The 22,138-nt window shown below is 38.5% G+C and overlaps 1 protein-coding gene across 2 annotated transcripts in view; it reads right to left on the bottom strand.

Moving 5' to 3' along the window:
• kremen1 (kringle containing transmembrane protein 1) overlaps positions 1 to 22,138 on the bottom strand; it is a 92,088-nt gene that overhangs the window by 42,206 nt on the left and 27,744 nt on the right. For both annotated transcript variants that reach the window (XM_047382676.1, XM_047382675.1), the window contains exons 2-3: positions 18,759 to 18,921; positions 2,360 to 2,451 (exon numbers count right to left, since the gene is read on the bottom strand). In XM_047382676.1, coding sequence (XP_047238632.1) covers positions 2,360 to 2,451; positions 18,759 to 18,921 — 255 coding nt within the window. The remainder of the gene's footprint in view (positions 1 to 2,359; positions 2,452 to 18,758; positions 18,922 to 22,138) is intronic.

Raw genomic sequence — 22,138 nt, forward strand, 5'->3', positions numbered from 1 at the left:
CAAGACAAAGTATTTGCGTCCTTGCAGATTTCTACTTTCTAGTCACTTACATGGGTCAGATCATCAAACAAACGTTTATATCAAGGGAAAATTACCTTTTGAAACCAGTTTTTAAATGAAAAGGTTAAAAAAAACCATTCCAAACCAACCTGACCCTATGGGGAAAATTAATTGCCCTCTAAAAAGAATAAATGGTAATGCCAACATTGGTGGACAAGAACTGCCTTTAAGTATCTTTTACTTTACTGTGGTAGGACTTTTGGCCCACTGTTCTTGTCAGAATTGAATTTATTCAGCCACATTAACAGTTTTGTAGCATTAACGGAATATAAGTCTGGACTTTTACTAGGCCACTCCAAAACATACGTTTTTTTTTATTATTGAGGGTTGCACTTGCTGGTGTGTTATCATTGTCTAACTGCATAACCCAAGTGTTCTTGAGCTTAAAATCTCAAACTGTTGACTGGATATTCTTCTTCAGGACTTTCTGGTAAAGAGTAGAATCCATAGTTCCATCAAGTAAGGAAAAACCCACAGGTCCTAATGCAGCTAAGCAACCCCAGACCAACACACAACCACAACCATGTTTAACTATCAATATGATTTTTTTTTTTTTGAAAAGCTGTGTTAGTTTTATGCTAGTTGTAATGGGATGGACTCTTTCCAAAAGCTCCACTTTAGTTTTTTTTAGCTGAAGAATATATAAAAATATTAAAGTCTTCTGGATAATCAACATGTTTTTTTTTTCCCAAATGTGAGATGGGCAGTGGTTTTTACATTGGAACTCTCTCATGGAAGCCATTTTGGATCATTCTATTTCTTATTATACAATCATGAACTCTGAACTTGACTGAGGCAAGTGAGGCCTGCAGAGCTTGAGATGTTCTGGGTTCTTAGAGACCTCCTGGATGAGTCACTAATGTCTTATTCACCACTCTTTGTTTTCTCCATTTGTGGACAATTTTACAGAGTTGTGCTGGATTCCCAAACCCTTGGAAATGGCTTTGTAACCTTTTGCAAATTGATGCCAATAAATAAATGCCAATACATTTGTTTCCCATCTATTTAGGGCTGCAACTAATGATTATTTTTGCTAATAAATTAATCTGTTGGCTATTTTTCCAATTAACCAAATAAAGATGGGATAGCCAAAGGTGCTTAATAGGTGATTTGTTTTTTGTTTTTATAGAATTTGAACTAGGTCAAGCTACAACTCTGCCACTTGAGGAGTTCTGGATAGAGCATATTTACAAAGAAGGGTGTTCATGTTAAATGCAAAATGTTTATATTTTTTTTACAGTTTTGTCTTGATTACTGCTCTGATTGGGTTTTTTTTTCAGCAAATGGCTGGTTAGGTTTTTTTCATAAATAAATTATATAATTATTTTAAAAACATCTTTTTGCAATTTATCCGGTTATCCTTGATTATTTTTTCATCATCAAAAACATTTCTGTGACCAAAAAGCAAAAACAAAATCCCTTTTCACTGCACTGTTCTAGGAAATGGATTTTAACTACAGAACAACATTCAATAAAAAGCAAGAATTAGAAAATGTGAAAAACTTGCAGAAAATCATTGAAACCTACCATGAAAGAATGTGGATCTTTGGCATGTAAAGCACATTAAGATGATCCATCCAAGTCATTTTGTTTCAGAGGGAGTTATTAAAAACGGTAAACAGAATGAAACGAAAGATATCAAAGACAACCTGCTCGGTGTGTGTTTGTGCCAAAAGTGCTTAAACGGACAGAGCCACAAATTCTCCAAGTACAAGGAGTCCATCACACATATTAATCTGAGATTTACTCGGCAGAGAAGTCTCACACCCATCTATGCGAACAAAACACACAAGCGCATCCACAAACTGGCAGGCAACAGGAAGCATGTCAAAACAAGCCACCAAGCCAAAGGCAAAACATATCAGTGCAGATATACACTTGTTGATGTGGATTCTGGGTCATCCACGTAATTGCAATCTTGTGTTTTTAAACAAATGGCAAATGGACTTTTAGTTGTTAAAGATGTCCTGTCTTCCATCCATAGTCTTTAGAAACCAGTAAAGAAGGGCCAATTGTACTCTGTTCAACCATTTAGGACACATAAAAACACAAGCAGTAACTGACAGTTTGCATTTAATTAAAAACACGCCCAGACATGGCAGCAGGAGGGGCGATGGGAGGCAATTATAGACATTTTTTCGATGATAATAGCTGTATAAAACCATTGCAGACCACGAAGCTATTCATGGTAGGTGAGAAGATGAGGTCAGAGATAGAAAAAAAAACGGCTGGCCTGCATGCCCACAGTATGTCCCCAAGGACAGATGAGAGAGATGAGAAAGAAGTGGCAGCCTCTTACTCTGGCAAGTAGGAATGTCACAGTATTTCCAGTACGTCACGTCTTCATGATCAGCAATGTAGCACCACGGCTGGACGTCCCCATCAGGATTCCTGCAGCCACATAGGGGTAAAAAAAACACAAATAAGCTGTTAACCAAAAATAGACACGTTTAGAGCTCTTCTTCTCTTCTCTTTATAAATTACTGGGCATGAATATAAAACAGGTAATGAACTCAAGTTTTAACATTCCTTTTCCACCGAAGTGCTTCTTTGTTCTTTTTGTGTTTCTGCTCTGTTCTATCAAATCCCCAGTCGGTCGTGGCAGATGGCCGCTCACACTGAGCCTGGTTCTGCTGGAGGTTTCTACCTGTGCTCCTATGCTCAGTATGAGGGATTGCTGCAAAGTCAACGCCAGTGACTGTCCACTGTCTCTACATGCTCATCCGGGAGGAGTGAAAGCTACAAGTCTCTGACTCGATGCAATCTGCTGGGTTTCCTTAGATATCCAATTTGAATAAATAACTGAATCTGACTCCACTGTTCAATGGTTAGGATTAATTGGAATGTATGTACCTGACTTTGTGAAGTGCCTTGAGACGACATGTGTTGTGAATTGGCGCTATATAAGTAAACTGAATTGAATTTTTAAGTCTTGTCACAGACTTTCATTTGGATTTAGGTAATGACTTTGACTGGGCCATTCTAACACATAATTTTGTTTTGATCCAAACTATTTCATTGTAGCTCTGGCTTTATGTTTATTGTTGCTGTCCTACTCAAAACAGACCCTCCACCACAGTGTTGAGTTTCTAGCCGCCTGTAACAGGTTTGCATGTAGCATCTAACCATCTACCCATCAACTCTCCCTGGTTTCCCTGACAATGTTGCAGCATCACACCATGATGCTACCACCACCATGGTTCACGGTAGGGGTTTTCTGTAGTGACCAGAGCAACTTCTTCCTCTTGTTTGTTGTGTCACCTACATGGCTTGAGGCAAACTTTAAGCATGGCATCCTATAGCTTTCTTTCAACAATGGCTTTCCTTTTCAAAAAACGCAAGATCTGATTATTAACAAATCTTCCCACCTGAGCCGAGGATCTCTACTGCTCCTCCAGGGTTTCCATAGGATTTTTTGCTGCTCTGATTATTACTGTCCTTGCCCAGTTGGTCTGTTTAGGTTGAAGGACATGCTCTTTCCACATTCATGTCCTTTTGATCTAGGATAAAAAATTATCCTAGATCTGTCTGCTGTGTTGCTTGGTCCCCATGAAGCTGTATGTTAATGAATGTTCTCTTTGAAACCTTTGAGGCCATAAGATAACAGCTGTATTTTTAGTGAGATGCATTTTCATGCAGTAGCATGTAATTGACTAATTTGGTGATAACAGAAGGGTATCATGTGTATCTCGTGTAATGTGTGATGCATCCTTATCCATAGGTGAATATGTATTCGTGTAGGTCTAAGAAATTATTGGGGTCAAAACAGAGAGAACGAAAAAAAAAAAAACAGGAGGAACAGATTATTGGAGGTATAACTTGTTTCCAAACAAAATCTTTATAAAGACAAATCTCTACTTAGAGCTGAATACTTAACAAAGTTTCCAAGGGAGATTATTTCACATGCGTCAATCACCATGGGTAGCAACCATTTGCACTTGTCTGTTCAGCCTCTTTTCTTTAACGTTGGGAGGCTTAGCCATGCATGCCAGTCAAGCCCAGACCAAACAGTCTTTTGGAGGTCAGGGGGAATGCTCTTTGTTCTGGGCCAGGCCAGACATACACAGACTCAAAAAAACAGTAAGGGGTGATGGGGCCAAGCTTTTGTCTGGGTCCGAACCTCTTTTGAAGCTCATCAAGGCACTTTTAACCCATCATAATAACCCAGAAAGGCCCCTTGGTGCTTTTCCTTTTCAGTTTCACTTACAAAAGCCACGAGGAGCAGCATGGGATGGAATGCTCAACATCTCCAGGGTAATCATTCAGCTCTGAAAACCAGGGCCCTTAGAGCAACTTTGGAATTGTTGGGAAATACAGTAAATGCAGCCATACTGGAAGCTCATCTTAATGCTGTTTCAGCTCCTTAAGCTCCTTTTTAGGATTAACTGTGAACTGTAAAAGTACACTGCTTGTCTCAAAACAGCCTTCTAAAGTGACTTTTTTAGCCCTGACTATGAATGCCACAAACCTTTTTTCTCATAACACCAGCTCATTGTAGCATTTTTAAAAAGCCCTACAGTGCTGCCCTATCCTGTTTCCTTTTTTAGTGTGCAAAGTTGTGAAGGGCGTTCACATTTCTTTTCTTTTCTGAAAAAAAAAACAATATCCGAAGTGTCTTCTCCTTTTCATGCTTCGAATGAACAACACTGTTGTTTTGCAAGACAATTTGCTCTCAAAATTTAACCATTGCTACTCCCTTGAAGTCTCTCGGCAGTAGCTTGTCTCCCAGCCTCTTCTTCTTTAAGGTTCACAAGTTTCCATCATATCATGAGCTTAGATCTATTGTTGCTCCGCCCAGATGGGAAGAGGAGACCTGTTTGTTTGGCTCGAGGCTGCTTTAAATAGCAAAAACTGGGGCAAACAATAATAAAAAGTCACTGTGTTCCAAACCTTTTCTTTATATCGCTTTCCTCCTCGCTCTTTGACACCTGTCAACAGTGTATGATCAGTTCTGAAATATGAATCTAAAGAATGTGTTAAAAGCCAATTGTGCAGTTTAATGTGGTTTCTTAATCACTTTGAAGGCAGACATAAATTAGAAATTTAATTTAAAAAAGAAAAATACTCAGCAGACCACCCACATCATGTGTGATTCACCAGCATCTTTTATGTGTGATTAATTTAGCGGGTTCTTTAACCCTAAGCCTTTTCCTAGATTCATCACGCAACCATTCTGCAGCTGTAAGAGGTGTGGGCCGGTTTGTGGTACCAAGACATGGTCAAGTTAAAACAGTTATGGTGTAATTAGTTTAATTTTAATTAATGGTGCTGAAATTAGATGAGATTTTTCCACCTGTATGGAGCATGGAATAATGCAGCAGGTGCCCCTTCCCCACCTATTGTTGCACCCTGCCAGTTAACTGGCTGAGAGAAGTCTACACTTGTCACAAGAAAGACTGTTTTGGCTGTTTTCCCCTACTTGCTGTATTTCTGCCCTGGATTAATGAAGCAGATTCCATTGAATACATGCTAAAGTAAAAGACCAAGCAATTCCAGCAGATGGGACCTTTCTTTTTGATTGATGTTCATTTATTAAAAAAATCCTGGGTCTCTAGACCTTTTTCCTGGTTTTTACTTTTGATAACTTTTGTTCTCTTGAAGCAGATGGGAGTAAATTTGGCCAGGATGTGAGATTTAGGATGAACTTTAATTTTTTTCATTATTTATTTTTATTTGAGTCGCTTATATGTATTTTAAACAAATAGAACAATATATCATTTTGTATTTCTTCTTTTGTTACTAAACCCCAATAAAAATGCATCTTTTAACGAACACTACTGTTGTTATTTGATTTCTCTTTTTAATTTTGTTTTCATTCCCCGGGGTTGAAAATATTTATTGTGTTCCACCAGAGGAATATACTTTTTTATGTAAATCAATTTATATTCTTTCAAAAAAGAGAGGGTTTAAAATTTAAAATGTTTACACATAACATTTTTTTATAGAACTGAAGGATTCAATACAGGATTGAAGTTGATATGATGTTTATAAAGCAACAGCCTCAACCATGTCAATATGTGTAGTAGAGATGGATCTCATTTTAGGATTGTCACTGCACTGCAACATTTCAAACTCGATAGCAATACTAAGAAAAATAATCCATACTCTATACCATTTTCAGTACCACAGCAATCTTTTATAAAGGAAAAGGGTTCTTTCTGGTTAAGAGCAAAACATATAATTAATTACAATGTGATAAATGTTTACCTTAATTAGGGCAAAACCAATAAGTGTGGAACAATTCAGCCCTTCTTTAGAAAAAAGTTTCACTTTCCTGTTTAACAAAACAGTAGACAAGATGGCACTTAGTGTTAATAATCTTTATAGAAGTATGTACCCTTGGTTTAGGCGTGCAATGATTTTGATTTTGTCATTATTGCTTATCTTTTGTGTGCCATTGTGTGTTTCCATTTGCCTGTCAATGTTTAGTACATACAAATAAACTTTACTACTGAAGGACCAGTAAAGGATCATTCTATATTAAAATAAACTGTGTTTCAAAACAAACATGGATCTGGAACATACAAAACATATATTTACGGTGTAAACAAGGATCTGGTCCATGCAAATGTTTTCAGCAGCTGCCCTGTACAATTTCTGTCTTTCTGGTAATTTTGTAATATATTTTCTTTAGTGATCAACAACAGCAGGAGGTTAGGTTGCTATGGGTTCCTACTTGTTTCTGCACTAATTGTCAGCTTCAGTGTATCTCCACAATAACCTGTGTGATTATTAGCCACATTAGCCTCCCATGCCTTTACAACAGGGAGTAATGGAGGGGGGTGCACTGGTTTGTTTCATTGCTTTACTATTTAGTAGCCGACTGAGCCATTAGCTAATTAACATTTTCCTACGTTAATTCGCACTGCAGTAGAATGCAGCATTGCGTGATTAGAAAGGATGGTCGCGATCGTTTGGAACTACACACCTGGGAAGCGCATCTTTACCGGGGAGCTCAGACCGACAAAACACCATCATTGGGCTGTCCCTGTCGGTGAAGCTAATATTTACACAGAAAGCATTAGCTAATGCCATCCAAAAAGTTTCCTACTTCACTGTTTTGCAGATACAAGAGCTTTATTAACCTTTTTAAGTCGCTCTCAAACATAAGTGTGGTATCACTAGCACTACTAGCACGTAGCGTTGCTCGGCATTAACTTTTTTCCTGTCACTCTGGCTCATAGGGGAAGTACCTTGGAACGCTATGTATTTGTCCTGTCGGCTATAAGTTCACAGTATTTTCCTGGATGTACCCGCCAATGTTAGCAGAGTTTAAAACATCTAGCAGCAGCTCATTGTTTTGGTCAGGTGAGCAGCTGCAGGGAGGGGAGAGGGCTGAGTGCTATAGCAGCGCTGCAGCTGAAAAAGTTTGGGTAAATGTGAATGGGTCATTTTTTATTGATTGTGATGCAAATTTGTATTTTTGAATAATAATTTGTTTAGTATAGCAAAAAGTATTTTGACAACCCTACCCTCTATACAAAGTTTTATGATTTTAACACACTCAGTACATAAGGAGTCTTATGGAAAGTTTCACAATCATACGGTTTATAAACTGAACAATAAAAAAGTGACTAAATTATTTTAAACACAGTTTAGACAATTTACTTCAATCCAAAATTATTTGCAGAAAACATTAGACAGACCTTACTAGAAGACAGGATCAATTTTCTGACCTGTTATTTGGCAATGCCAGCAGTGAATCATGTCACTTTTTTCTGTTTTTTTTCTGTTGCACCATTTTTACCACCATCTTTACTCAGCCCTCTTGTTTGTCAAAACATTTTGCATAACATCCAAAGTTTCAGTTTTGATGAAAGAGGAATAATTTGCTCTGGCGGTCATTTAAGTGAATATACAAAAATATGGGTGGGCTTTCCCTTAAATGCATGCACATCTCATTGGAGTGTGGAAAACTACTTCAGCTGAGAGAGATGCTGTTTGCTTGGGAGAGTTATTTTTGGTGTAGATCTGCTTTTGTCTAATTTTAGAATTAGAAGCACATGCAAACTCATATATGCTAACATTTAGCACTCGCTAATAGCTTTGTGCATCTTCCCCAGAGTGTGTTATTTGTGTGTTTGTTTTGTGAGGCCGAACAGAAGGTAAACTGTCAACAATGTTGGATTAGAAGATAAAAGTAGACTTTGACGGATGGAAATTTGTCCATTTTACCCTGCAGCAAAGAGAAAGATGTTATCCTAGAAGATATTGATAAATATCACCCCCAATGTTGTGTGTGTGTCCCAGTGTGAGTGATGTGGGTTTTTCGGGAATTTTGGGGGTAGTAACATTTCCTTTCCCGTATGTCAGTGTCCTGTATGGTTCTGATCAGCAGAGCTTTTCGAAACACTCCAATACCCAGAGGAAGAGCACTGAATTTGTTTGGACTCTTAATTGGCACAATTACGTTGATTGAGTCATTTTTGCTCAGAGTGAGCCACACATTTGGAACACAGCCGATTATAGCCACAGTGCCTCACAGACTCTCCCTAGCTGAGCACTTGAAAGCAGGAGCGGTGTCCGTCAGAGCACAGCCGGAAAAACAGCTGTTCTTAGCTCACATGTTTTCCTTCACCCAAAAATTTATGATCAGTTTTAAAAACGCCTGGCGCCGTGAAGTTAAGATATAAAAATCCAGAAAAATCTTTAACATCATACTATTTTGGAAAGACTGGTCAGAACATGCAAAACCTTTTTTCACAGAACACACATTTAGTGAGATTCTAGGTTGACTTTTGTATAGTTTAACTAGCAGACATGGAAAAACAAGATGAAAGCTCAACCTCCCTCATTTTGTAGGACTGGTAGGAGGAGAAATGCTGATTGCAACGTGGTGATGAGAGGCTTGTCTGGGTAGAGATTTGAGGTCAAAAGCAGATCAGAGTCTGGTAATTTACTGCACGAGAGAAGACTCTTTAATTGACTTGGATGATTTAGCATGCAAACTGCTCTGTGATGCTGTGCATGTGGAAGAAATGCATAGACGGTAAGGACTTCTTGGCTGACTAGTGTGTATTTCTGCAACATGAAGGCATGCTAAACTAGAATGCTATGAGTTACTGCCCTTGACTAATCGGATATCTGATCATATTAACTAGAAAAAAAGGAATAGCATTGTTCTGTGAAATATGTAGACAGCAGGGGAAAGTTTAGCCGGCCATCAAAAACATCACAATTTCTTCAAGGGAAGACCATCTGTAAATATCCAGCTGCTGTAAGCTTTTTTCCATAGAAAGTACTCCTTGTCCAGGTCATCTGTGTTTGACCGTGTCTCTCTCCTGGATCTACACATTGACAGACCAATAACTTCCCCTCTCCTCTGTGTCACCTTCTGTCCTCTTAACCCCTTGTCAGTCATTGAATACGGCCACTCATACTAAGCTGAATCTTGCTGGAGGTTTCTTCCTGTTTAAAGAAAGTTAAAGAAAGTTATTCCTCTACACTCTCACCACATGCTTGCTCAGAACAAGGGATTGCTGCAAAGTCATTGACTCAATGCAATCACCTCAGTTTACCTAAATTGTTTTGTTTTTTTACCGATGGCAATAAAGAATTTGATTAAATTGCAATATAATTTGGAATAAACTGAACTGTATGTAATTGTAACTGAATCTGACTGTATGATTGGATTGTACTGGAATGAATTAGATTGATCCTAACTGAATTTGGATAAAACTGATTTCTGATTTCTACTTGAGATGACACATAAACTGAAATAATAAAAAATGTAGTTTTTTATTCCCAAAACCTTTTATATTTTTTATTATTTACTTGTGTGTCCCTTGCAGTTTATTTATAAACATAATTTAAATAAATAAATCATAGAATACACAAATGACAACAGCAATTAAACCAGTCACTGTTACTGCATTATCATTTTCTGCTGACGTTTAGCAGAAAGTAGACCCAACAAAAGTCACTGGGGGTGGATTGGTCCCAAGGGACATATATGAAAAAGAACTGAAAACCAAAATGCAAAACGTAAAAATAAGCTGTAAATATTCAGTGCATTTTACAAAAAAATACAAGCCGAAACACAAATTTAAACAATTAAAATGTCGGCTGTAATTTGAAACTCCAGTCAGTTTACCAGTATTACATGTTAAATGAAATATATCACATTATATATACAATGTCAAAACTAAAAAGTGGAAATGAAAGTTATTAACAATTCAAACTATGTAAAGCTGTCAAAAAATTTTCATGCATCTTTTAAATGTGATTAAAAAACAAAAAAATAAATAGGTCACAAGACATATGAACATTTGATCTCTAACACTAAACATGTCTAAGGGAAGGCTCTCTTATTTGTCAGCAGATAGTTTCTGCAACTGTTACACAATTGTGTGCTGGACCTGTTTCCATTTTGAAAGATTCAATTCTGTAAAAACTGACTGCAGCTCTTTCCATGACTGTCAACAGGGATTTGGGTAAGGACTGATTGTTAGCCAGTTATCCATCTTTCACTTTTCCTTTGTACTGTTGGAATCTGGTTGTTGCCCAGCTGAAGGTGCAATATGTCCGCTTAAAGTCTAGTTTCTAGGAAGAACAAAAATAAAAGATTTGCCTTTAAATTTCCTTGATCAACTTCACTTTTATTTGATTAATTTCAACATTTATGTAACAAAGGCAGCAAAACAGCAATTCCTCTTTAACATACTGAATAACAGAAGCTGAATCTAACTTTGCTGTTTTTTTCAAATAATTGTACTGAACTAGATTGCAATGAAATTAGCCATGTTGGAATGTACTCAATGTGGCTGGATCTAAAGTTAATTAACTTAATTATATTTTGTATAAAGAAATCTGCTATATCTACTTTTAAATGTGCATGAAGTTTGATGACACCCTGTTCTTAATCTATTAGGTCCAATCTGTTGATGGACCCACCATTGCCAGCAATAGCAACTTTAACTATTCTTTAAACATCTCCCATAAGGTTTAGAAGTGTGTTCATAGTCAGATGAGAAAACCATGATTGCAGCCTCAGCTCTAATTAATCAAAAGGTCTTCTAGAAGGTTGAATCAGGACTCTGCCGGCCAGTCAGGTCTCTTTACACCAAACTTTATACACCTGCAGCCATGGAAGTGATTGTAACACTGGAATTCATTGATATGATGTTGTGACCTAATACGTTTGGCAATATAGTGTATAGAAATAGCTGCCTACCCTCAGACTTGAGCCTCACATCCTTCACGCTCACTTACAATCAACTTGGGGAACACTATTCACTCTGGCATTTCCATTATCTAATCCATGTAAGGAAAAAGCATTAGAAGCCACAGTGAACACTCATAAATTCTGCACTACACACACCTGCATATAAATAGCGGTCAAATGGAATGGCAGATAAAGCTATTCAGCCTCCTACTGAACCATCATGCGTTTCACATGCTCGAACTAATGCACCAGGAGCAGAGACCAATATCAGGCTGTAGGCACTGGAGATTGGACTGAATAATAAAAGAACCATAAATCAGACATTTGATTTGTGGGATGCTTTTATGAATGCCATAAAATGTGACAAAAAGGTCAAATAAGTGATTACAGACTAAAAAACAGTCATTTATCTTTTTCAGGATTTAAAAGGAGAACTTCACCCAACTATATCAAAGTTTAGTAATTATATATTCACAATTAAATAAACCTTGATATGTCTCAGGTTGACCTTTTTTTCTGGGTTTCTGTTCCTTTCTTTATGGAAAAATATTGTGACATTTCCCCTCTAACCAGTAATTCTCTGTTTTCACTGGGGTATTTTACTGCAGCCTGTAGAGATAAAATGTCATAGATGTCGAGGTTCATTCTTCAGCAACTCTCACCAGCATTTCCAGGCTTCTGATACAAGCTTAAAGCTGTGGGACTCATAATGACCAAAGATGTACTAAGAAATCGGTTGATGACAAAAAATTTGCTGATTTCTAGGTTGACCGAAGTCCGTCCAGGTGGAAACTCAAACATCAGATCTTTCTTTTTGATATGCAAAGAAAAGAGGCCAAAATTCCTCAAAGCCATGTAAGACTCATCAGTTATCACAAAGAGTGTTTAGTTTTTCATGCAGGGCCAGATTGATTTGGATAGCTTTTTCCCATAATGAATGAGAAAACTTTATTTTACCTTCAGGCCGCCGTGTTTTACCTTCAGGCCGCCGTTACAGAGCACTGTTTACTAAAACCAGCCGCCACAGAGACAGTTTCTTCCCCCAGGCTGTTTCTCTGATGAACATTCAATAGAGTACAGAACAACAGCATACAGATGTTGCAAACATAAATATAAATATTTTTCATCTAAAACATTTAACTGTGACAAATGTAATCAATCTATAAGGGAGCAAACACTTTTTCATGGCACAGAACATCTTAAAGCAAATTTGGAACTGACTGAAATTGCTTTTGGAATGACAAAACTTTAAAAAAAAATGGAAATTACAAATTTGCCCTGAAAATCTCTTTGTTGTATTTTCAGCAATAAATCCTGAACTGTCCATCTGTGCCATGTTTTACCTCCGCTCTCATTATCTAAGTTTCAACTAACCCTAGAGCGAAACAAGCTAAAGCTTTCCCTCCATCGTGCTCTCCTTTTACTACCTGTCTTCTTTGGTTTGCGGACTCCCATCTATTGTGGAGATCAAGAAAAACCTAAGCCTCGGGTCAGGAAGAGACACAAATCAGGTTGAAAGATATGAAAGACTTCGAAGGTCGCAGGTGTTTAAAGAAATATGAACTGATTTGAATGGCAGTCGAAACCCCATGTAAATCACGTAATTTGCAATCTAAATTGGATGACAAGGTACAAGACATGACTGGGAGAGTCCAAGTCATGGGCAAGCTTTCTGTGATCAATCAAATCCAATACAATACATCTTTCTGTGAAGTGGGCTAGCACTCTCTTTATCAAGCAATGCATATATGTGGATAAAGGAATGGACAAATACTTGGCTTTGTGCAGACATGCCACACTAGCCAACCCTCATCTTACTTAAAATGAAGTGTCTGCTTTGGTTCTGCAAGAAAGATCTGAGAGTAGCTGCAGCTTCAATCCTGAGGAACAGACGGTTTTTGGGAGTTAGGGTTGGCAAAATGTGAGCTATCAGTAAGCTGCCAAAGCTGCTGACTGCACAAGAGACCAAGACAGCAGTCAAATCCAAACAAAGAAAATGTACTTTCTGAACCGATCGTTGGACATCACAAGATCCTAATGGGCAAGGAATGCATACCTTACCATACTCAGCTGAAATCCAACTAATAAATCTTCCATAATCCCATCCTGTCCAAGTATAAACAAATCTGCCTCACTCAACTTCAAAGCACTGCTGCATAGTGAGTCTACAGCCAGAACTGTTCTGGAAGGTTTGGACTGAAAAGGAAGGGGGAGGGTTGGTGTGTTTCCAACAGCCTGGCAATCAGGGTCAGGCCACTGTTCTGGACGTCTCAGTTCCTTTTAGATGGCTCAAAAAATGGCGTGACCCGTTTCAACCCCCAGGAGGCTTACGACTTTGACGTTTATGCTTGTAGTGCTGACAGCTGCTATTGGGAGTGTGACCGATAACCCGAAATGGCTTTCTGGTCACCCATAGCCACCGCATCCCTTCACACTGCAGGGACGGAGGAAGGAGATTTGCTTACACAAACTCTGCTCGGTGTTTGCATGCTTGTGACAGTGGAGGCTAAACACTGTCTTTAATATATTCAAAAGCAAAATATCTGTGCAGGCCTTTTGTGAACCAAAAAACAATTTAAAGGACGACAAATTCAGGCTCTAAATTATTCAGAAAATCAAGGGCTGCACACGCCATTGATCAGAGCATCAGGATGTCTTAGAAGGCAGATCTTTGAAATAATTCACAATTATCTTGAACAAAAAAACAAAATAAAAAACATGGAGATGACGGAAAAAGGAGGAAGAAAGAAATGCAGAAGGGAAGCGAAATATATTGAAAAAAAGAAAAAAGGAGCAAAAAAGTAAACAAAGAGCATGTTTGTTCATGTCAAAGAAAAGAAAAAAGTTAGCTTCGGTTTAATCTGCAGTTATATAGGGCCTTCAGTAAAGTACAGGTGCTATCAAAACATCTGTTCAATATTTAATGTTAAATGTACATGCTAATATGTTGGTATTTTTGGTGCAACAGAAAAGGTTTTGTTACCTTTGAATGTAGGAAAGCTAATATTTTCCCTATCTGTTTCCAGTTTCTGTTCCCTTTGCTAACTGCTAAATCTAAATTTTAATCTTAATTAACGCATGGCATACATTCTTTTTATGGATTCCTGACATGGACTTGAAGAGGCCGGGAACAGATTAATAAAATCTCAGAGACAAAAAGAGAAAAAAAAACGTGCAATGGCGAAACATGTTTTACATGTAGTTTTCAGACGGCTTCTAATGTGGGATTCATTTTCTGCATAACTGTTTCATTTCTTGAGACAAAATGTTTGCACTACTATGCATCAAGGTTTCAGAAAACACAGAATCTGCAGACATACTATTGGGCTTCAGAGATGCACTCTTGATTTACTTTCATATTTTGGAGAATGTATTTGTCATTTAGTATTGCCAAACAATCAGTAAAGCCTGCATCCAATCAAGGCCCTAAAATGTTAAAATGTTTGCATGATCCCTAATTTGACCACAACACTTAGTGGCACTCCTGGTATAGATGTGTAAAAAGCCTTACAATATATAGTCAGTGAGTCATTTTCTACCACTTATTCCATGGTGGGTCACAGGGGAGCTGGTGCCTATCTCCAGCAGTCTATGGGCAAGAGGCAGGGTACACCCTGGACAGGTTGCCAGTCCATTGCAGGGCAACACACATACAACCATGCACACACTCTTTCATACACCTAAGGGAAATTTAGAGTTACCAATTAACCTAACAGGCATGTCTTTGGACTGTGGGAGGAAGCCAGAGTACCCAGTGAGAACCCACACATGCACGGGGAGAACATGCAAACTCCATGCAGAAAGACCCCAGGCTGGGAATTGAACCCAGGACCTTCTTGCTGCAAGGCAACAGTGCTACCAACTGCGCCACCGTGCAGCCGTAAGCTTACAGCACCTGGTATTCCCAGGCGGTCTCCCATCCAAGTACTAACCAGGCCCGACCCTGCTTAGCTTCCGAGATCAGACGAGATATATAGTCCAAATTAATAATTGGACTTTTCTATTTATATATATATATATATATATATATATATATATATATATATATATATATATATATAAATAGAAAAGTCCAATTATTAATTTGAGTAAATGTACATATTTAGTGAGTAAAAACGGCCACGTTGCTCAATAATTGTTCTTTTTTTTTTTACCAGTGGCATATTTATTTACTAACATGCACTAAAACATAAATTATAAAAGATTTTATAAAAATGTGCAACTGAATTTATGGTGCAGAGGAAAGTTTAATTAATAATAAATGACTTCCTCGTTATAAACATAACTTGACACAACAACCGTTATCTTCTCTTAAAAAATGGCAAAGAAAGGAGAACATGCAAATGAACATGCAAATGTATTTTGCTTTTCATAAGTCTGGTAACGGCGGCAAGAAAATAGTTAATTTCCTTATACCTAAGCTTGCCCATATCTACAGAAAAGGCAATAATTAAAGTATTACAAAGAACTTGGGGGGTGTTGAGCGGTGTAGAGGTATGGCAGGTGCCCCATATACAGAAGCCAGAGCCCTTGACACAGCCATCGTGGGTTCAATTCCCAACCTTGACATCTTTGTTGCATGACTTTCCCCTTCTATCTCTACCCATCTTCTGTGTGGTAACTGTCAACAAAGGCAACTCATGCCAAAAAAATCTTTAAAAAAAAACAAAAAAAAACTGAAACACTGACAAACAAGGCTGGATAAGGACCCACGTACAGGTCCTTCTCAAAATATTAGCATATTGTGATAAAGTTAATTATTTTCCATAATGTCATGATTAAAATTTAACATTCATATATTTTAGATTCATTGCACACTAACTGAAGTATTTCAGGTCTTTTATTGTCTTAATACGGATGATTTTGGCATACAGCTCATGAAAACCCAAAATTCCTATCTCACAAAATTAGCATATTTCATCCAACCAATAAAAGAAAAGTGTTTTTAATACAAAAAATGTCAACCTTCAAATAATCATGTACAGTTATGCACCCAATACTTGGTCGGGAATCCTTTTGCAGAAATGACTGCTTCAATGCGGCGTGGCATGGAGGCAATCAGCCTGTGGCACTGCTGAGGTCTTATGGAGGCCCAGGATGCTTCGATAGCGGCCTTTAGCTCATCCAGAGTGTTGGGTCTTGAGTCTCTCAACGTTCTCTTCACAATATCCCACAGATTCTCTATGGGGTTCAGGTCAGGAGAGTTGGCAGGCCAATTGAGCACAGTGATACCATGGTCAGTAAACCATTTACCAGTGGTTTTGGCACTGTGAGCAGGTGCCAGGTCGTGCTGAAAAATGAAATTTTCATCTCCATAAAGCTTTTCAGCAGATGGAAGCATGAAGTGCTCCAAAATATCCTGATAGCTAGCTGCATTGACCCTGGCCTTGATAAAACACAGTGGACCAACACCAGCAGCTGACACGGCACTCCAGACCATCACTGGCTGTGGGTACTTGACACTGGACTTCTGGCATTTTGGCATTTCCTTCTCCCCAGTCTTCCTCCAGACTCTGGCACCTTGATTTCCGAATGACATGCAGAATTTGCTTTCATCCGAAAAAAGTACTATGGACCACTGAGCAACAGTCCAGTGCTGCTTCTCTGTAGCCCAGGTCAGGCGCTTCTGCCGCTGTTTCTGGTTCAAAAGTGGCTTGACCTGGGGAATGTGGCACCTGTAGCCAATTTCCTGCACACGCCTGTGCACAGTGGCTCTGGATGTTTCTACTCCAGACTCAGTCCACTGCTTCCGCAGGTCCCCCAAAGTCTGGAATCGGCCCTTCTCCACAATTTTCCTCAGGGTCCGGTCACCTCTTCTCGTTGTGCAGCGTTTTCTGCCACACTTTTTCCTTCCCACAGACTTCCCACTGAGGTGCCTTGATACAGCACTCTGGGAACAGCCTATTCGTTCAGAAATTTCTTTCTGTGTCTTACCCTCTTGCTTGAGGGTGTCAATAGTGGCCTTCTGGACAGCAGTCAGGTCGGCAGTCTTACCCATGATTGGGGTTTTGAGTGATGAACCAGGCTGGGAGTTTTAAAGGCCTCAGGAATCTTTTGCAGGTATTTAGAGTTAACTCATTGATTCAGATGATTAGGTTCATAGCTCGTTTAGAGACCCTTTTAATGATATGCTAATTTTGTGAGATAGGAATTTTGGGTTTTTATGAGCTGTATGCCAAAATCATCCGTATTAAGACAATAAAAGACCTGAAATATTTCAGTTAGTGTGCAATGAATCTAAAATATATGAATGTTAAATTTTTATCATGACATTATGGAAAATAATGAACTTTATCACAATATGCTAATATTTTGAGAAGGACCTGTACATCTCGTCACAATACACAGTGAGGAAGAGGACATATGAGTTTATATAAGCTTACTTTTAGCATAGCGGGAAAGAGTGCCATCTTAGGGTCACCAAGTCTCCATATTGACCATTAGACATTGTCTAGATGTTAACAGGTTGTTTAGGAGGCATGCAAGAAAAACACTTTTTCTGCCCTACCATCGACAACATAAACAACAGAATTGGTAAACTCTGCTGGATCTTTGAATGGTAAATATTCTGCACTTGTCTAGCACTTATCTAATCTGAGGAACCCAAAGCGCTTTACATTCAAATCAGTCATCCACCCATTCATACACACATTCACACACTGATAGTGTATTAGTGCAACCATACAATCGGCGCCACCAGACCCTCTGACCACCAGCAGCAGGCAAGGCGGGTGAAGTCTCTTGCCCAAGGAGACAGCGACTGAGAGAGCAGGGGTTCAAACCAGCAGCCCACCGCTTACAGGACAAACTCCTACCACCTGTGGCTCAAGTGGTAGGAGGAGTGGTGGCCTAGTGGTTAGAGAGCAGGGCATTTGTGTCCTGGAGAGGCCACAAGTACTCTGGTTCAAATCCCACAGCCAGCCACTCTGGTTCTCGGAGCAAGACAATTGGCCCCTGAATTCTCCCTGGGTGCTGCACAATGGAAGCCCACTGCTCCCTAAGGGATGGGTTAAATGCAGATGATAAATGATGATAATTTCTACATTGTGAGATCAATACAATCCAAAGTATTATTACAGTCACCCCTTTAAACTTGAATTGTGTGCTTTTGTCAGATAAGACCAAGACTGAACGTTTGGCAACAACTCCTGCAGGTGGGTTCAGTGTGAAACAGGATGAAAATCTAGGAAAGCATCTGGTGGAGAATTTGTAATGTTGTGGGCCTATTAGTGTGCATGATGTCATGATCTTTAGGATAGTGAACTAAAACATGTGGTCACATTTTTACACAAATGGTTCATTAGGGACAAAATCAACCTTCTTCCATGGTCATCTTAGCCATCAGAGCTAAATCCTATAGAAAACCCATGGAGAAAGCTGATGAAAAGAGAGCATCATAGAGGACACAAAGAGAGATTGTACAAATACAAATTTAAAATATTCCTCTGTCTGTGTGCAATTTAGCTGTGATGATCATAACGGTGGAGATCACGGTGTCCACGAGTTACACCATGAGTGATATTTCCTAACTAACCTGCAGTAGTTGTGGCGTCCCAGACCTCCTTCTCCGTTGGGATATTTGAGGGTGTTGTAAGGGTGCTGGAAAGTCTCATTCCAGAACAGGCAGGGTTTACCTCCATTCAGGCTGGTTTGGTTCTGGAAACCCCTGTAGTCCTCTCCGTTGGCAGTATAACACTCTAAAAGAGAAAAGAAATTTAGCAATGAAAAGAAAAACAAGAAATAAAATAATATCACAATCAAATGCCTTGCATTAGAGAATACACATATGTGACCATCTTTATTGGGTATATCTGGATTCTGTAAGATGACAACTATGCTTTTAAAACATTTTAATGTGTCTGGGATGATTGTAAAGGATCTTATTAGTGCACAGACCCAATACTTTTAAACTAGCTAAAAGTATGAGGGCAAAACCAATACATGGACTGTTTCAATTAATACTAACATACAATGAAATGGGGAGAAGGCCGCAGACCTATACGGCAAGAACAAATATGCCTTGAGTTAAGAAGTATATAACATCCATATGTGGATTTCCAAAGAAAATCAATGATTGGTGGAAGGGTTTTCTTCGCTGAAAAACAGGAATTCAAATAAACAAAGCCTGATGGAAGGTTGATGAGCTATCAACGCTCGCTGCGTGAGCCCACGGGGCTCCACTTACAGCTCTTAAAACTCGAAAACGTTAAACTGAACTCCTCTTTGATGACACTAGTGAAAACATGAAACACTAGTAAACACTAGTGAAAACATGAAAATGTTATGATTAGTTGGGCTGTATGTCCTGTTAACTGTCATGGCTGACAGAGACGTCGGACGCCTAAAAAACCAACAATAAGAAGGTAAGGTACAAAGGACTTAGTTGGGTAGACAGTTAGGTTTAAAATGGGAAAATATCAGGGTATGTACCAAAGTTTCCAATATGTCCCAAAATTTCTCAGCAGAAATCAGAGTTTTGAAATTTAGTTGGTAATCACAGACTACACACAACCAGCCTATTTAGCATTTGGCCTCTACAGTAAAATAATCATAACTAATCACAGAAAATATACATTCTTCACAACTGAGAGATGCGTTGAAATGTTTATTTTTTTTTTTTTTGTAATTTGCAACAGGAGAATGCATAAATAAACACTGATAGACTAAGGAATCATTTGGTAAAGTAAAACGTAAAGCCATGTGTTATCTGTGTGCAGATAATGTTAGGTAGGCACACTTTGCAAGTACTGTTTTGGACCCCTTTTTGCCTTCAGAACAGCCTTTTTCATTGTTATGTTCAAGAAACATGCAGTGTGGTCTTTTGCTGCTGTAGCCCGTCTGCTTTAAGGTCCAGTGTCCTCAGAGATGCATAACCTTGGTTGCAACAAGTAGTTCTCTTTAACCTCTGTCATCAGAAAGGTATTTTTGTCCACTCAACCTCTGCTCACTGGATAGTTTTCTGTTTTCTTGACCCTTTTCTGTAAACCTGAGAAGTAATTGTGTTTGAATATGCCAGTAAATCAGCAGCTTCTGAAACAAGCAGAGCAGTCCAACTGGGACCAACAACCATGTTCAAAATCACAAAAATCTAATTTCTTTCCCATTAGTCCTATGGCTTAAAAAAGGGGGGATCAAAGTTTCTCTGATTATGCATTTCCATGCATGAGCACCGATCTTGTCAACAATAAAGACTTTGTCACAGCTGTAAACAGAAATGAATGAAAACACAGAGTAAAATTGATTCAGAAGGCTGTATTAATGAAAACGTGCTGAATATGCTTGCTATTACTGATTGAATCAAAGAGGCATGCTGTTCTTGGTACTATTATTATACCAATTAACCTCAGTGTCTGTACATCAAACATTAAAAATGAAAGAAGAACACTTGCTTGCCTGGCTTGTCTCCATGGGGTCTTGTTGCTATGTTTGTGGTTACCCAAGAACTGGCCTCTTTTTATCAAGTCAAGCTGCTTGGACCGAGTATGAGCTAATGCATTGCAATATGACAATCATTATTCCCCTTGGTGAGCCAGCTGTGATCCATCGCTCTTTATCATTCTCTTTCAAATCTAAGGTTTCAAAACGTCCTCTCTTGTGTCTTATCGTCTGTTCTCCTTCAACGTTTATCTCCTCTGAAGCCTCCACATTTCACCTCTCAGTGCTGAGACAAACATTTTTGTTTGGGGAAACCTCACACCTGAGAAGCTTTACTACAAACTTTGTGGTCTGTTTCAATGTTCATTCAGACGTTCTAACTTTGTTTTTTTACGTGTAGTAAAGAAAGTAATTCTTCTGAAGACACTTCTCTGCAAACGGGTAAAGAAGAAATTAATTTATCAGAGCCACGAACAAACTAAAACAAAGACTAAAGAGGAAGAAAATAAACCTGAAAAAACCTGAAATACAGTACATTAAACATACTGTGCAACACAGTATTTACAATTTTCTTTAGTTTTCACTTTTTTGTCACACTGTGTCACACATAATTTGAGGAAATACAGAAAATACAAAAAGAACTGTCATTCATTAAGGAATAAAATTGATCAAGATGTTTCTGATTTGGATGTTCTTTTGGGTTCTTAGTCCTTGATATGTTGTTGATGCACTTTATGTGTTTTCTCCATCTGTGGATACTGGTTGTTACTTTGGTTTGCTACTGTCCCCAAATCTTTGATCTACTTCATCATTAAAAACCTGCTTTTTGTATTTACTTACCTTATCTTTGTGTGATTTCATTTTTTGATGATCTGAAACATTCATATGTGGAAAAAAAGATAAGGAATTGTGTAAGGGGGCAAACACTTTGATATCACTGTGCCTGAATGTCAAACTGCACAAAGTAATAAAACAAAACAGGACTGCTATGGAAAAAAGGGAAACTGCCAATGAGGTTTTGGCACAGTGTGAAGGAAGGACAGGTGCTGAAATAACTATTGGGATATTTAACTGATAACAGACAGTTCAGTAAGGTCAGTCCCTCTATAAACAACGGAAAACAGGTAAATTAAAACAGACGGACCAAGGAAAAGGTTATGCAAACTAAAAAAAAAGGCATGAAACTACAAACAAAGCAAAACCGGGGCTTTACCTAAAACAGGAACCACCAGGAAATAAATGAAATAAAAACAACTGTAACAGTTTCATAAATCTGTTTGGAGCGATAAACAACCTTATTGATCAGTTCCTTTGTAGTATCTCAAAGATGTGATTACATGTAAAACTACATCTTTTAAACTACATAAATGTTTCTAGCGTCCATGTATTTTCTCTGCATGCTGTGTATTATTTATAGCAGTTCGTTTGCACCCAAACATGGATTCCAGCTTCTTGCACACATCACTGAAGTACTACCAACACTTTATTTCATAGCGAATCAGAGGCCCCGACTGTGCTCAGTGTGACAGCTAGAGTTGC

This window comes from Girardinichthys multiradiatus, chromosome 12 (genome assembly GCF_021462225.1).
Source record: "Girardinichthys multiradiatus isolate DD_20200921_A chromosome 12, DD_fGirMul_XY1, whole genome shotgun sequence".
NCBI lineage: Eukaryota > Metazoa > Chordata > Actinopteri > Cyprinodontiformes > Goodeidae > Girardinichthys > Girardinichthys multiradiatus.